General features: G+C 41.0%; 1 protein-coding gene across 1 annotated transcript in view; it reads left to right on the top strand.

The window, feature by feature from the left end:
- The first annotated feature begins 875 nt into the window (after positions 1-875).
- The window catches only part of TSPAN7 (tetraspanin 7), a 129362-nt gene continuing 114795 nt past the window's right edge, over positions 876-15442 (top strand). Inside the window, exon 1 of the mRNA XM_068962342.1 lies at positions 876-988. Within this exon, the coding sequence (XP_068818443.1) occupies positions 908-988 (81 nt within the window). The 5' untranslated portion in view covers positions 876-907. The remainder of the gene's footprint in view (positions 989-15442) is intronic.

The raw sequence follows: 15442 nt of genomic DNA, 5'->3' as shown, positions 1-15442 counted from the left end.
TGTTTATCTATTCACAAGTGATGGACATTGGGGTGCTGTGAACATTCATGGGCAGGCTTTTGTGTGGACGTTTTCATTTCTCTTGGGAGTGGAACCACTGGGTCATATGGTTAACTCTGGATTTAACATTTTGAGGAACTTCTGAATTGTTTTCCAACCTTATTTTTTGACCTTAAAACAGTTCTTTCCTGAGTGTGAACTGGTCTGTACTTGTTAGGGTGGGGAATAGGAGTCTCAGGGACTTTAAACACCTTTTTTTTTTTTTCTGTTATACATTTTATGTGAAGAATGAATGGTACTTTCACATAGAACCTTATCATTTGGCTTCCAAAATGTCAAGAAAGCATGAAGCGCCTGTGGTGGCAACGATTGGGGGTGTCTGTCTGAGCTCCCGTGTTCCTAACCATCCCTCCAGCTGTATCTCCGGCCACCTGTCACAGTCTGTTACTGGCACAGACAAGGCCAGCTTGTTCCAAGGACACGACTACTGGGCCACTTCCATCTCAGATGGCCTGGTGGGCCGTCCAAATGTAGAAATCCGATTGCTTTCCGGGGATGGCAATAAACCAGGTGCAGACAATCCTGCAAATGGAAAGCCCTACTGCGTACAAAGCAAAAACTCTTCTACTCACTCCCGGAGGCCCTGCCCCACTCCTCGGCTGGCTGGCTTAGCCTGTGCGGACTCGCGCGGGTGAACGGCCTCCTCCGCATGCGCAGTTTCCGCCGGTCGGTTCCTTAAGTGGGCGCTCTGCCGGGTGCGCGCTCAAGCACGCGCGCAGTCTCGCGTGCACGCGCGCAGGGGCCTCTAGCCGCACGCGCCCCTGCCCCGCCCCGCCCCGCCCCGCCCCCTCCCCCCTCCCGCGCGCCCGCCCGCCTCCAGCCGCCGCCGCCGCCGGAGCTCTGTAGTATGGCATCGAGGAGAATGGAGACCAAACCTGTGATAACCTGTCTCAAAACCCTCCTCATCATCTACTCCTTCGTCTTCTGGGTGAGTGGCCACGCCGGACCGGCGGCTGCGCTGCCGTCCATCGGTCAGTGTAGTGATGCTCCGGGAAGGGATGGGGGAGGAAAAAAAACCAAAGCAAAAATCAAATCTCGGTCTCCTTACGGAGATAGGTGCAGGGCTGGGGCTGCAGGATGGCAGGGTGCAGCCGTGGGGCTGCTCGGACCCTGCACCTCGCCCGGTGTAGGTTGCAAGGGGCTGCGTGGTGGCGATGACTGCAGGTTGTCGAGCTTTCCAAAATATTTTAATGCATTGACTTATTCTTTTAAGCTCGCGGGTTAGGGTCAGCCTCTGGGGAAAGTTGCGGTTTTATTCGGCTGTTTTCCTCGCTGGATCCCCTCCTCATCCTCCCTTACCAGCCTGTTCGCGGCGCCTCTTGGAGCTAACCTGTGGCCGGCTGGGAGCAGGAGCGAGAGCGCAGGGTTTGATCCCAGATTCCCGGTTATTCCCGACGCCCCGGGGCTGCGAGAGGCAGGCGCCGGGAGCCGTGAGCTGCTTGGCTGGGCAAGGGAGATCAAAGGCCCCCCCAAGCGCACTGATAAGGGGTGGGCGCCGCCGCCGCGCCGAAACGCACGAAGGGAAGAGGGTCTTACATAAACCAGGGGCATCTTTGCGCTTTCTCGGAGACTCAGGTCTTAGGACCTTTTGCCCACTCGCCTGCACCCTTACACTCATCTTTCTGTCGTTGTGCGAACCCATTCTGCAGAGCCCCAGGGAAGGACCCCCACCACTTGATGACAGCAATAGCGCCCCAACTCTACTCCCCATCTTAATTGGTGCTGCTATCGGTCCTTGAACCTCAATGCAGAAGGGTGACGTCAGCCCCTCAGCAGAAGCCTCTGCGAGCTGGAGGAGGAGTGGGGGGGCGGACTCCAGGCTTGTGCCTTACCTCATCCTGTTTGGCAATTCGTGGAATCAGTGCAGGGCTGACACTGCAGTGATTCATTTGAAGTAGGTGGTACCTAAAGACCATTACCCGTATAGATGACTCCCTTCTCCCCAAGTTTTCCTTCCCTGAACCAAGCCACAGCCACCCTACAGGAGAATGAATGTCACTACCCACCCCCCAATAATCTGGGTCACTTCAGCTTTCAAGGCAGTCATTTTGAAACCCGAGGCTCTGCAGAAAAAGCCAATCCCAATTTTTGGTGGTTTTTCCTCTTTGCCTTTGCCCCCGCCCCCCAATTAGCCCTAATTTTGGTTTGAAAGTGGGGCACAGTGCTTTATGAGGTACTTAGACTTGGCCTGATGGTGAAACAGGCTGTTTGTAATGACCAAGGCAGGAACTGAGATTTATTAAGGATAAAAAAAATTCCTAATGCGCTCCCCGCCCCCTGCCCCCCGCGGACATTCCTTGTCATTGGCAATTCTTCAGGTCGGGAATCTGTGGACTCTGGGGATCAGGCATACCAAGAACTCTGCAATGAGGTAAGATAGATTAACTGGTGTATCACACAGGCAAGCACAGAAATGGAATGTATTTGGGCTGAAATTTCAGTAGTGTAATTGTGAGCTCTGCCCAGATCTTATATTATGTTCTTCTGGGTAAAAGCAAGAATGCATGCTGGTTGCTGAAACTTCCCAGTAAGCTTTCCTGGGAACTGGTTTAGCTTTTTTGTTTGTTTGCTTCATTATATCTCTTTGTGTTTGCCCCTTCCTATTTACTTGACTTCCTATTTGTTCCTGGAGTAAATCATATGGGTAATTATTTTTAGCTTCCTGAAAAATATTCCAGCATCTCTGCTTGCTGGTAAAGAAGGGAGCCTTCTAGAGGAAGGCTTTTCATGGGAGCTTTTAAACTCTTCTTGTTTACTCCCTCCCCTCCCCAACCTCCTGAATCCAATTACTTAATGCACCCTAATACATCGTAAGTACAACAGTTTATGCCCTCTGAAGTTCCTTGATGCCTGCATTTTCATTTTTTTCCCTACTTTCAAGATTTCTGTAGTCTCTTAAATGTTTACCTGACGAATTTAATAGTTTAAATAGCATTCAGTAATCACTTCATACTTCACAACCAACAAATGAGATCTCTCTAGATGCAAGGGTATTTTTAAATAAGACTTTTTCATGAATAAACCATGGTACAAATGCTGTGTTTTCTATTATACCTTAAATGACAAGAAAAAAAACAGCTTTATTGAGATCTAATTCACATACTTCACCCCTTTTAAAGTGTACAAATTAGTGGTTTTTAGTATATTCACAGATATGTGTAACCATTACCCCAGTCAATTTTAGAACATTTTCATTACCTGAAAAAGAAACCCCATACCTTTTAGCTATCATTCTCTTCTCTGCCCTCAATAACCCTCACCACCCTGCTGCTGCTGCTGCTGCTAAGTCGCTTCAGTCGTGTCCGACTCTGTGCGACCCCATAGATGGCAGCCCACCAGGCTCCCCCGTCCTTGGGATTCTCCAGGCAAGAACACTGGAGCGGATTGTCATTTCCTTCTCCAGTGCATGAAAGTGAAAAGTGAAAGTGAAGTCGCTCAGTCATGTCCAACTCCTGACGACCCCATGGACTGCAGCCTACCAGGCTCCTCCGTCCATGGGATTTTCCAGACAAGAGTACTGGAGTGGGGTGCCATTGCCTTCTCCGCTCACCACCCTAAGCAGTCACTAATCTACTTTTTGTATAGATTTCCCTTTTCTGGACATTTCATCTAAATGAAATCATACAGTATGTGGTCTTTTGTGAATGGGTTCTTTTGCTTAGCATAATGTTCTCATTCATGTGTATTCCTTTTAATGGCCAAATAATACTCCACTGCATGCTTATATACTGTATCCCATTTTGTTCATTCATCTGTCCACTGATAGACATTTGGGTTATTTCTGTCTTGTGGCTATTATGAGTGTCAGTGCTATAAACATTTATGTGCAAGTTTTTGTGTGAACATATGTCTTCGTTTCTCTTGGGTATATACCTAGGAGTGGATTTGCTGGGTCATATGGTAACTCTGATTAATCATTTGAAGACCTGCCAGACCGTTTACCAAAGTGACTGCACCGTTTTACATTACTTCCAGCAGTGTATGAATACTGTGATTTAAAGTATTTCTCCACTTTCTTGCCAACATTTGTTATTATCTGACTTTTGAAATTCTAGCCATGCTAGCAGATATCTCATTGTGGTTTTGATTTGAATTTCCTTGATGAGCAGTGATACTCAGCATCTTTTTATGTGCTTATTGGTCATTTGTATATCTTCCTTTAAGAAATGTCTGTTCATGTCTTTTGCCCAATTTTTATTTCAGTTATTTTTTAAACATTGTTGTAGGTGTTGTATGTTGTATATGTCCTTTATATATTCTTGATTCAAGTCTCTTATCAGATACATCATTTGCACATATTTTCTCCTGTTGTTCAGTTGCCCAGTCATGACTGATTCTTTGTGACCCCGTGGACTGCAGCACGCCAGGTCTCCCTGATTCTATGGGTTGTTTATTTACTTTCTTGGTGGTGTCCCTTGACGTACAAAGGGTTTTTTTATTTTGATAAAGTCCAATCTACCTATTTTTTGTTGCTGTGGTTTTAGTATCATATTTAAGACTTTTTCACCAAATGAGAGTTTATGAAGAAAATACTGTCTATAAGAGTGATTTGTCTATTCAGTAAATGCAGTTGATAAATGTATCTTTCTCTGGCATGTAGTAGGTACTCAAATATTTGTCAAAACTTCTGGGATTATGTTAGGTAATTTACAAGGATGATCTTGGTGTTCTTTTAAGTGGAAGATGGACAAAAGATTAGGCAGAATTTTTTCCTTCCTTTTTTCTTTGAATCATTTTAATGCAATTACTTCTCTTCCCATACCTCGGATTTAGGACTAGAAGACATTTGAGCTTAAAATGGTGGTAAACCAGCAGCATCAAGAGATTGATGTACCTACAGTTATGAGAGATCTTATATATGCGATAACATACTGTATTGGTGTTTTTCTTTCTGACACTTTAGAAAGTTGGTAACGATGACTCTGTATGCAAGACAGCAAGAGACACAGATATAAAGAATAGACTTTTGGACTCTGTGGGAGAAGACAAGGGTGGGATGATTTAAGAGAATAGCATTGAAACATGTATATTATCATTTGTGAAATAGATCGCCAGTCTAGGTTCAATGCATGAGACAGGGCGCTCAGGGCCAGTGCGCTGGGATAACCCAGAGGGATGGGATGGGGAGAGAGGTGAAAGGGGGGTTCAGGATGGGGAACACATGTACATCCATGGCTGATTCATGTCAATGTATGGCAAAAACCACCACAATATTGTAAAGTAATTAGCCTCCAATTAAAATAAATTAAAAAAAGAAAAAGAGATCTTTTTTTATCTGGCCTCTTCTATTTATAATTACTCTCCCTCTCTGAGATGTTCCTCTAAAGCAGTGGTTCTCAGCAGCAAACAGTTTTGCCTCTCCCCTCCCCCAGTATTTGGCCATGTCTGCAGACATATTTTGGTCACAGCTGGGAGTGGGGTGCTACTGGCATTTCATTGGTAGAGGCCACAGGTGCTGCTAAGCATACTACAAGGCACAGGACAGCCCTTCACAAGAAAGAATTATCTGGCTCAAAATGTCAACAGTGCCCACAACCTCTGCACTAGTGGACTTTACATAGTAATAAGTTAATATGTAGAAAAAGAGAATCTTCTGCAAAACTCCCTATATTTACCATTGTTTGGAACCCCCATACCCAAGCACTCACAGCACAATTGCAAGTCAGAAGAGAAACATTCTCCTTTTTATTTGGAGATAAAGGTAGGTGGTTCTTTATGTAATAGTATTGAAATAGATAGGATGATCCTCCGGTTAAATAGTATCACCTGAATGTTAGGTAAGTGGCTCCATTATGGTCCTTGATTTGTATGTTTCATTTTCAGAGGAGGAAAAAACACACCTAGTAGTAAGTTATCCTGAGTTTTAAGACTAGCAAACAGTGCCTGACGCGTGGAAGGTTTACTCTGGAAGTATTTAACAAATGAATGAATAAATGAAATTTTATTAACTACTCTTAGGCTCATGTATTTATTTCAACTCACCTCAATTGGGAGGGTTTTTAAAAGTGATATTTTCTGTCTACCTGTGGTGGTTTAAACGTGTTCCTGACAGTGATGTGTGGAAAGGTGGAGTAGAGAACTTTGAGACTTGATCTTCTAATGATAGTTCAGTTATTATATTTTTATGATCAGCTAGTTTGCCAGCCACTTTAATTATCTAAAATTTTAATTGGAATTTTATTTGTTAAGCTTGAATAAAAAAAGATATCTATCTTACTCTAATACAAAAAAACCCTCCATGACAAATACAGTTTTTTCAACAACAAACAGGAAAACTATAAATGTGATGCTTACAATGTAAATTTTGTTTTGATTTAGAAAATTTTTTAATGTATTTTAAACAGTCATCTGAGTTCTAAGCTAAGATTGAAATCCACTCTAGTTACATCCACTAAATAATATGGTAGAGAGAAATATCCTTGCTTCATTCCAGTGTATATTGGATTTGGTTTCTTCTTTGATAATCCAAAGAGGAAATTATGATACCAAATTCTCTTATGGTGAAATGTCAGTGGTTTTTTTTTTTTTTTTTTTAAATTTTGGAAGCATCTCTAATCTTTTTAGGGAGAAGATTAAAGGAAATAATGGTCAGAATATTTCTTTTGTCATCCAGAAAGTTTAGGTACTTGGATTAAATAGAGGGGAAAAGTCTTAAAGAACAGCCCCTAACATTTTACAAAGTGTTTGAATTTGGGCGCACACTAAAGGCTACACTTACCCTTTTGCGTATCTTTGGAATTCATTCTTTGAATGTCTTGTATGCCAGGTATTTCAAATGAATGTTTACCAACTTTTACTAGCTGCTGCTTTTACCATGTTACCTTCGTTTCTAAATAAAGCAGTTAATCTATTACTTTTTAGTATTAGGTGTTATATATTGTCTTCCTACTATGGAAGATCATGATCTAGTTCTCTTACCCCTTTCTCCCTCCCTCACATTTTTCCTAAATTGGGTAGACCCCCAATATATCTTCTATCAGTATATCAACTTGGTTAGAGCAGTAGTCAGTGATCATATTAATTAGGTAAGCTGAGTCACAGCTGAACCTTGTAGTGTTTGTATTACGATTGCTTGCACAGCTTTTCCCCTTCAGTTAAAAGTTGCCTTGTTTTATCCTTCACTTGTTCATTTTCTTCATTCACCACTAAATTATCCTCATATTCTCCCCCAAGAACTGCATATCTTCACTTAGTGTATTGAAGCACGTTGTGTATCCTGTCAGTTTCTTATTCTTAAAAACCAATCATTAATATTGTTAGAGATGTTTCTCCCAGAGTAGGCTAGTGTTCGCTGTGCCTTTGAAAGAGCTGACATCATTATAATCTCGCTTTACCATTATCCTGGGGAATCTTGTCTCCTTTTGTGTTGAGTCTTCAGTTTCCTAGATGTCCTGTCTTCCTCTTTTTTGCTCATCCATTTTGGTGGAGCAAACCTTCTAGTAACTGTTTGGAAAAGAGTTCATGAGAGGTTAATTTGTTGAGGCTTTGCAGGTATGAACATCTTATTATGCTCTTGCACATAATTTGATAGTTTGGCTGAGTATAGAATTCTAGTTCATACATCAGTTACCCTCAGAATTTTTCTGTCACTTCCTCTTCTCCCCCAGGTCTCGCTCTTGTTGCTGTTGAGAAATCCAAATGAGTTTTTTAAATTATTATTCTTAAATTCTGCTTTTCTTTGAAAGCATCTGGAATCTTTCTAGTTCCTAGTGCTCTGAAATTTCACTATATTACCTCTTGCCATATGTTTATTTCTATCTTTCCTCTGTACCCTTTCAATGTGCAAACTCAGGTCCTTCCATTTGGGAAAATTTTCTTGAATTGTTTTGTTTTGCTTTATTTTAAATTTCCTTTCATTTTCTCTGTTGTGTCTGTTTCAGTGTTGGACCTCTTAGATCCTCTAATTTTCCTCCCTTCTGTTTTCTAATTCTTTGTCTTTTTGTTCTGCCTTCTGGAAGATCTCTCCCAGTTTACCTTGTCTGCTATTGGATTTTTCATGTGTTTTATATGTTGATTTTTAGGAGCTCCCTGTTGAGGTCTGAGCATTTCTTCTTCTAGCATCCCACTCTTGTTTCATAAATGTAATATTTTAAGATCTTCTGACAATATTAATGTTTTTTTTTTTTAAAGTTTGCTTCTTTCTGCAGTTTCCTCCCAGTTACCGTGTTATCTGGCATACTACAGACTGACCTCAAATTTCTGGTAACCATTTGCTCTCTGTTCTGTGTATGTTTAAGAGTGGAGCTCTAGAAACGTTGACTGGAACCTCTTAGCATGAAGTGAGAGTTTTTAAGTTGGGTGATTTAGCTGGGTCATTGAGTTTTGTAACTGAGTCTTTTCCTTTGGTCTAATCAGATTTCCTGTAGAAGAATCTTCCAGTCTTCTCTCTGGATGAACAAGGTTAGGGATATAGATGTCTCCACGTGCAGTATAAATACACTTTTGTTTAAGCTCCTGTTTCAAGTGTAGAATCCAGTGTCCACTGTGCTTTTGTTCTCTAGTTCATTCTCCCTAGATAGTAAATCTGAACCCATGATAGAATGGGGGAGAAGACAGAGACTGGAAGTTGGAGGGGATCTAATTGCTTTTCAAAAAGCTTTTCCCAGATTCTCCATATTTTAGCTCCTTTTTGTTCCTGGTCCCAAGAGTGCATGGAGTTGCCTTCTGGGGGTGCTTGTGTGCAAATATTTTATTCTTGGATTTGCTCACAGCTGCCATAAGATTTGGCTTTTTCTCAGCTTCCAAAATGTCATTGTGGTTGTCTCTTCTATTTGTTATTGTGGGTTTTTTTTTTTTTTTAAATCCAGTCATTTCAGTGGACTTTTGGGAGCTAGCCAAGGTAAATGGATGTGTTCAATCCATCATCTTTAATTGGAAGTCCTTTATATCTGTATCTCTACCTTGCAGGTAACTAATTAAATACGGAGTTGATTGTGAGTGATTGAATAGAGCATCTGAGATGGCAACAGTTGGGATGTTCTAATAGATATTGGTACCTACTTTTCAACTTTTAAAGAGCTTTTGGATGTTAAGGGGGGTGTTCTAGGTTGGAACAGGCTTACTAAACCACATCCTCTTCAAGGTTATCTGGTCATTAGGGAATGGAGTTGGATAAATGGGAACGAAATTCTGAAGGTTGCTGCTGTTTTTTTCTGCTCATTGAATTTCTTCCCATCAAGTGGAGGCCCATGTGTCTTCTAATCTAATTCAGACCTTGCTGGATTAATTTAATGTGGAAGCAGCAGAATTTCAAAGTATGGTGGGGAACTTGATGTTACATGGGTCAGGGCTCTGTTTTTCTGTGACCATAATGATAACCCTCTGTGTTTATTATACAACTTGTGCATTATAATCTGAAGACTTTTTTTTCTTATTTAATACACTTTACTTCCTGTATGCAGCATGCAGTTAGGCCACTTGCACTACCTTTTATAGCATTTGTGGAACATTAAGTTTTTTCCACTTCGTAGTTGCTTAGAAACAAGCTGAGTTTTTATCCAGATAGATTCAAATACTCTGCTCAATTTTAATTACAGCTAGAGTTCTTGATTTGACCCTACCGTGGGCTCCATTCCTGATGATTCATTGACTGTTCAGCATTATGTACTGTTTTAAGGAAGCACTTAAGAAGGTGCTTTGAATGGAAAGTCATCTGTGACTGTTTCTCTGTTTAAACATGTTAAACCTTTGACATAGGTGACTAATGCACTGCTAAAGCAATTTGAAGTGCACTGTAAAAAAAATATTCTTATGTCTTTTTCTCCTTTGGACCCATTACAGCAGCTTCCAATTTGGCTTATCTCCACATGACAGGCAGATCGTTGCATTACTGCTGTTAAATTTCCTTTTTTGGCTGTTATCCTACTTGCCTTGACAGAATGCTTTTCATTCTTGGCTGAACATTTTTATACCTTTTTATAGAGTCCCAATATTCATCAAGAAAATGACATAAAGGGGGGAAGATAGGAAAGAGATTTTCTTTGTCTTGATTTCCCTTTGGTTATTTGATCACTTGAACTTGTAAGCCTGTGAAAGAGTTTGGTGATAGAATTAAGGATCCCAGTTCTACTGTGGAAGATTTTCTTTGTGCTTTTTATAAGGTATGATAGGCTTTTTCATCATCATTTGTTGCAGGAGAAATTGGAATTGCCTTGTACTGAAATAAAAGATGGGTTGGGTCAGGTGAGCAATCTACATTTATGGTTATCAATCCTATTTGCCCATCAGGGTTGCCTAAGGAGCCCTAAAATACTATATGCTTAGACTTCATGGTAGAAGGTTCTGATTCATTTCTTCTGGAGGAGGGTGCCAGCTTTCATAGTTTTAAAATAATCTTCCAGGTGATTCAGCTGTGCAAATAGGATTGAGAGCCACTGATTCAAAAAGAGAACTGTGTAATAGCAGGCCTGGTTCCTCTTGGATCTGGAGATAGCTAGGGAATATCTAGCTATTGAGTAGCTTGTTATTGTTTAGTTGGTAAGTCGTGTCCAACTCTTTTGCAACCCCATGGACTGTAGCCTGCCAGGCTCCTTCTGCCCATGGGATTTCCCAGGCAAAAATACTGGAGTGAGTTGTCATTTCCTTCTCCATGGGATCTTCCTGACTCAGGCAAGTGGATTCTTTACCACTGAACCACCAGGGAAGCCCTATTGAGTATCTAGCATGGGACTATTGATTTGGTCTGCTTTGCCCAAAAGTCTGAGGCTAGGTGTCCAGCAACTCTTAGTAAACCAAAATGGCCTTGTCACTCTTAGGAGACCTTGCTAATCATTCCTAACTAGAGAGTGCTCATCAGAATAACTAAGGGGCTTTGAAAACACAGTTATTTGCTCCTGTCTCATAAAGTTTCCATTTTAATTGATCTGCAGAGGGACCTGGGTATGTATTTTTTTTTTTAACCATTCCTAAGGTGATTCTGATTTCTGGGATATGACTCTGGCCTGTGATAGTTTGTTATAAATCTTAACATATGCTTTCCTGCGATCTGTAGTACCATGAGGCTAGTTTGAAAAGGTTCCATAAGCAAGATGCAACCAATCTAGTATTTTCTCACCCACTGAATTAGTGTCTGCCACGTGTCTGCAATTGAATGCTTGGAGTTTGGAGTAGTTTCCATTCCTTTAGGGGGAATGTATTTGTTTATAGTTGCACTGAGAAGTTAGGAAGTCTTAGTTTTCCCTTTATCAAAAGATTAGATTGTTATTCAATATGTAAAACAAAACCCTGAATTTATTACTTAACAAAGTAAGAGAGCAGTACTAGTCAAGCAGAGTTTGAAACAGATTGCTGTTCTTTTGGGGAAGCGTGGTGGTGTTTGATGGTTGCTTTGGTTACGGAAGGAGTGGTTGCCCTTGGCCTTAGAATCATGGCTATTTGGGTGAGACTGTTGTTGATTGCCTCTGGGAAGCATAGTCACTGCTGTGCTGCTGGTTGGTTGACCTTGAGTTGTGTGAGGCTGCCACTGTAATTAGCTTCTAGAAGTATGTTCCCTGAAACAAGGTGAGTTGTCATTGATGATTAGACTAAGCTGAGTTGCCACTGATCGAATTGGTTTAGGAGTGGGTGTTGGTAGTTACCATGCCTACTGAATAATCAATCTTCTTCCCCCCAGGAGTATAGAGACTTTTATTCTTGCTTCAGATTACCAATGCTTATTTCTCCGTGAGATGAGTTTATCTCTTCACAGATGCAATTGTTGTATCAGAAGAAACCTAATGGAGTCTAAAGATAAACTAATATGAGAATTTGGTAAAGTGGTTAGATGCAAAATAAAAATACAAAAATTAATTGCTTTTCATTATTTTACATAAGCCTTAGAAAAGAAAAGGGAGGAAAAATTTCAGTCTCAGCAACAGAAATCATAACGAATTCAGAATAGTTAAAAAAAAGTAAGGCTCTTATATGAAGAAAACTAAAAGCTTATTGAAGATTATAAGATCTGAACAGATTGTGTTCTTCAGTGGGGAGATTTAGTACTATAAAATTATCAGTTTAAAATGTGTTTACTGTAATTCCAAATAGAGTCCCAATGGAATTTTTTTGGGGGATGGAGTGGCACTTGATAAAAACAGTGTTTATGTAGGAGAATAAATGCCTGAGAAGGCAAGAGACATATGGGACAGGGGGAAGGAAGTATATGCCTTACCACTGTTATCAAAATATACTATTGTATATAAGATGGCCACCGTCATCATCCTCGTTTCTGGTATTCATGTTCTTGTGTAATCTCCTTCATTTGGGTTTGGGCAGGACCTGTGACTAGTTTCTACCTAGGAGAATACAACAAAGGTATTTCAATGTGTGTGAATACATGTACATGATTATGTTAGATAAGATTGTAATGTCTTCCTGAGAGACTTTGTCCCTGGCTGGCTTTAGAAGACTCTTGAGAGTCCCTTGGACTGCAAGGAGATCCAACGAGTCCATTCTAAAGGAGATCAGCCCTGGGTGTTCTTTGGAAGGAATGATGCTAAAGCTGAAACTTCAGTACTTTGGCCACGAGATGTGAAGAGTTGACTCATTGGAAAAGACTCTGATGCTGGGAGGGATTGGGGGCAGGAGGAGAAGAGGACGACTGAGGATGAGATGGCTGGATGGCATCACTGACTCGATGGATGTGAATCTGAGTCAACTCCGGGAGTTGGTGATGGACAGGGAGGCCTGGCGTGCTGCAATTCATGGGGTCTCAAAGAGTCGGACACGACTGAGAGACTGAACTGAACTTAACCCTATGGAGAAGACCGCATGGCTGGAACTGAAGGCAGTCTTCTGCTGACAGTCAGAAAGAAACTGAGGCCCTCATTTTGGCAGTGCACAAGTAACAAAATGATTCTATCAGTCAAGTGATCTTGGAAGCACATCCTTCCCCATTTTGGCTTCAAATGAGACTGCAACCACCCAACAACTTGATTGAAGGATAATGAGATCTTGAAACAGAAGACAGAGTAAAGTTGTGCTCAGACTCCTGACCCCACCAAAACTCTGAGGTAGTAACTGTGTTCTGTTTTAAGTCTCTACATTTATTATAATATTGTTACATAGCAATGCATAATTAATAAAACTATAAAGTCCCTAGTTAATTCAGTATGATATTGACTTATAAAGAGACAAATGGGTCAGTGGAATAATAGAGAATCTGGTAATAAATTCTAGTGTATATAATTTAATATATGAAAAGGGACATTCATTTTAGAGAAGGCTAGATTTAAATGATTCTAATACTACTGTATATTTGGAAAAAATAAAATTGGAGCCCTTACTTGAATTTTATTAAAAAGTCTAGTTAGCTTAAATGCTCAGATAGGAACACAAAACAAAATTCTGTAAGAAAGTATAGAGATCATATATAAATACAGGAATCAGAGAAATTTCTTTATCCAAGTTGGAGCCTCAGAAGCAATGAAGTTAAAAAATTGGACTTCCTGGTAGTCCAGTGACTAAGATTCTGCCTACCAGTGCAGGCGACACAGGTTTGATCCTTAGTCTGGGAAGATCTCATATGCCATGGAGCAACTAAGCTTGTGTGCCACAACCTCGCCAGTGCTCTGGAACCTGTGAGCTGCTACTACTGATGTCTGTGCACCACAACTAGAGGGTATCCCCTGCTCATTGCAACTAGAGAAAAGCCCAGGCACAGCAATGAAGACCCAGTGCAGCCCTAAATAAATAAATGTATTATTTAAAAAATCATTGTATTTGCCTATACAATTTTTTAAATTATGTGACATAAGTACAATAAAATCAGTTAAACAGTTATGGTGAGACTCAGACCCAGTGCCAGACTATTAGCTAATATACTGCTTTCTTCATTAAGCAAATCTTCTTACAGGAAAAAAAAAAATTCTATGTTCTGATGGAACCTCCTTCTCATTTGAGACTGATAATGGCTTGCTGACCAGCTTTGGCCTACTGACCACACTTTGTGAATTACTGCTCTGTGGAAGGAATCGGCAAACTGTTTCTGTAAAGGGTCTGATAGTGAATATTTTAGGCTTTGTGGGCCATATGGTCTCTGTTGTGTCTACTCAACTCTGCCATTATCCTGTGAAAGCAACATCAGTTCAATTCAGTTGTTCAGTTGTGTCCAACTCTCTGTGACCCCATGAATCGCAGCATGCCAAGCCTCCCTGTCGATCACCAACTCCCAGAGTTCACTCAGATTCATGTCCATCAAGTCAGTGATACCATCCAGCCATCTCATCCTCTATCGTCCCCTTCTCCTGCCCCCAATCCCTCCCAGCATCAGAGTCTTTTCCAATGAGTCAACTCTTTGCATAAGGTGGCCAGAGTACTGGAGTTTCAGCTTTAGCATCATTCCTTCCAAAGAACACCCAGGGCTGATCTCGTTTAGAATGGACTGGTTGGATCTCCTTGTAGTCCAAGGGACTCTCAAGAGTCTTCTCCAACACCACAGTTCAAAAGCATCAATTCTTTGGCGCTCAGCGTTCTTCACAGCCCAACTCTCATATCCATACATGACCACTGGAAAAACCATAGCCTTGACTAGATGGACCTTTGTTGGCAAAGTAATGTCTCTGCTTTTGAATATGCCGTCTAGGTTGGTCATAACTTTCCTTCCAAGGAGTAAGCGTCTTTTAATTTCATGGCTGCAATCACCATCTGCAGTGATTTTGGAGACCAATAAAATAAAGTCTGACACTGTTTCCACTGTTACCCCATCTATATCCCATGAAGTGATGGGACCAGATGCCATGATCTTAGTTTTCTGAATATTGAGCTTTAAGCCAACTTTTTCACTCTCCTCTTTCACTTTCATCAAGAGGCTTTTTAGTTCCTCTTCACTTTCTGCCATAAGGGTGGTGTCATCTGCATATCTGAGGTTATTGATATTTCTCCGGGAAATCTTGATTCCAGCTTGTGCTTCTTCCAGCCCAGCGTTTCTCATGATGTACTGTGCATAGAAGTTAAATAAGCAGGGTGACAGTATACAGCCTTGACATTCTCCTTTTCCTATTTGGAACCAGTCTGTTGTTCCATGTCCAGTTCTAACTGTTGCTTCCTGGCCTGCATATAGGTTTCTCAAGAGGCAAGTCAGGTGGTCTGGTATGCCCATCTCTTTCAGAATTTTCCACAGTTTATTGTGATCCACACAGTCAAAGGCTTTGGCATAGTCAATAAAGCAGAAATAGATATTTTTCTGTAACTTGCTTGCAACATAGACAAATGTAAATGAATAAGCAAAGATATTAAAATAAAACTTTTATTTACAAAAAGAGGTGGCCAGCTCGATTTGACTCTTAGGCCTTAATTTGCTGACTTCTGCTCTAGATGATACCAGTATAAGGAAGGTATAATAGCCTGAAAAACTAAAGTTTAGAAGGCATCCACATGGCCAACAGGCATATGAAAAGATGCTCAACAT

This window comes from Capricornis sumatraensis, chromosome X (assembly GCF_032405125.1).
Source record: "Capricornis sumatraensis isolate serow.1 chromosome X, serow.2, whole genome shotgun sequence".
In the NCBI taxonomy this organism is placed as follows: Eukaryota; Metazoa; Chordata; class Mammalia; order Artiodactyla; family Bovidae; genus Capricornis; species Capricornis sumatraensis.
Note: the sequence above shows the minus strand (reverse complement) of the source record. Positions and strands in the feature narration are given on the sequence as shown.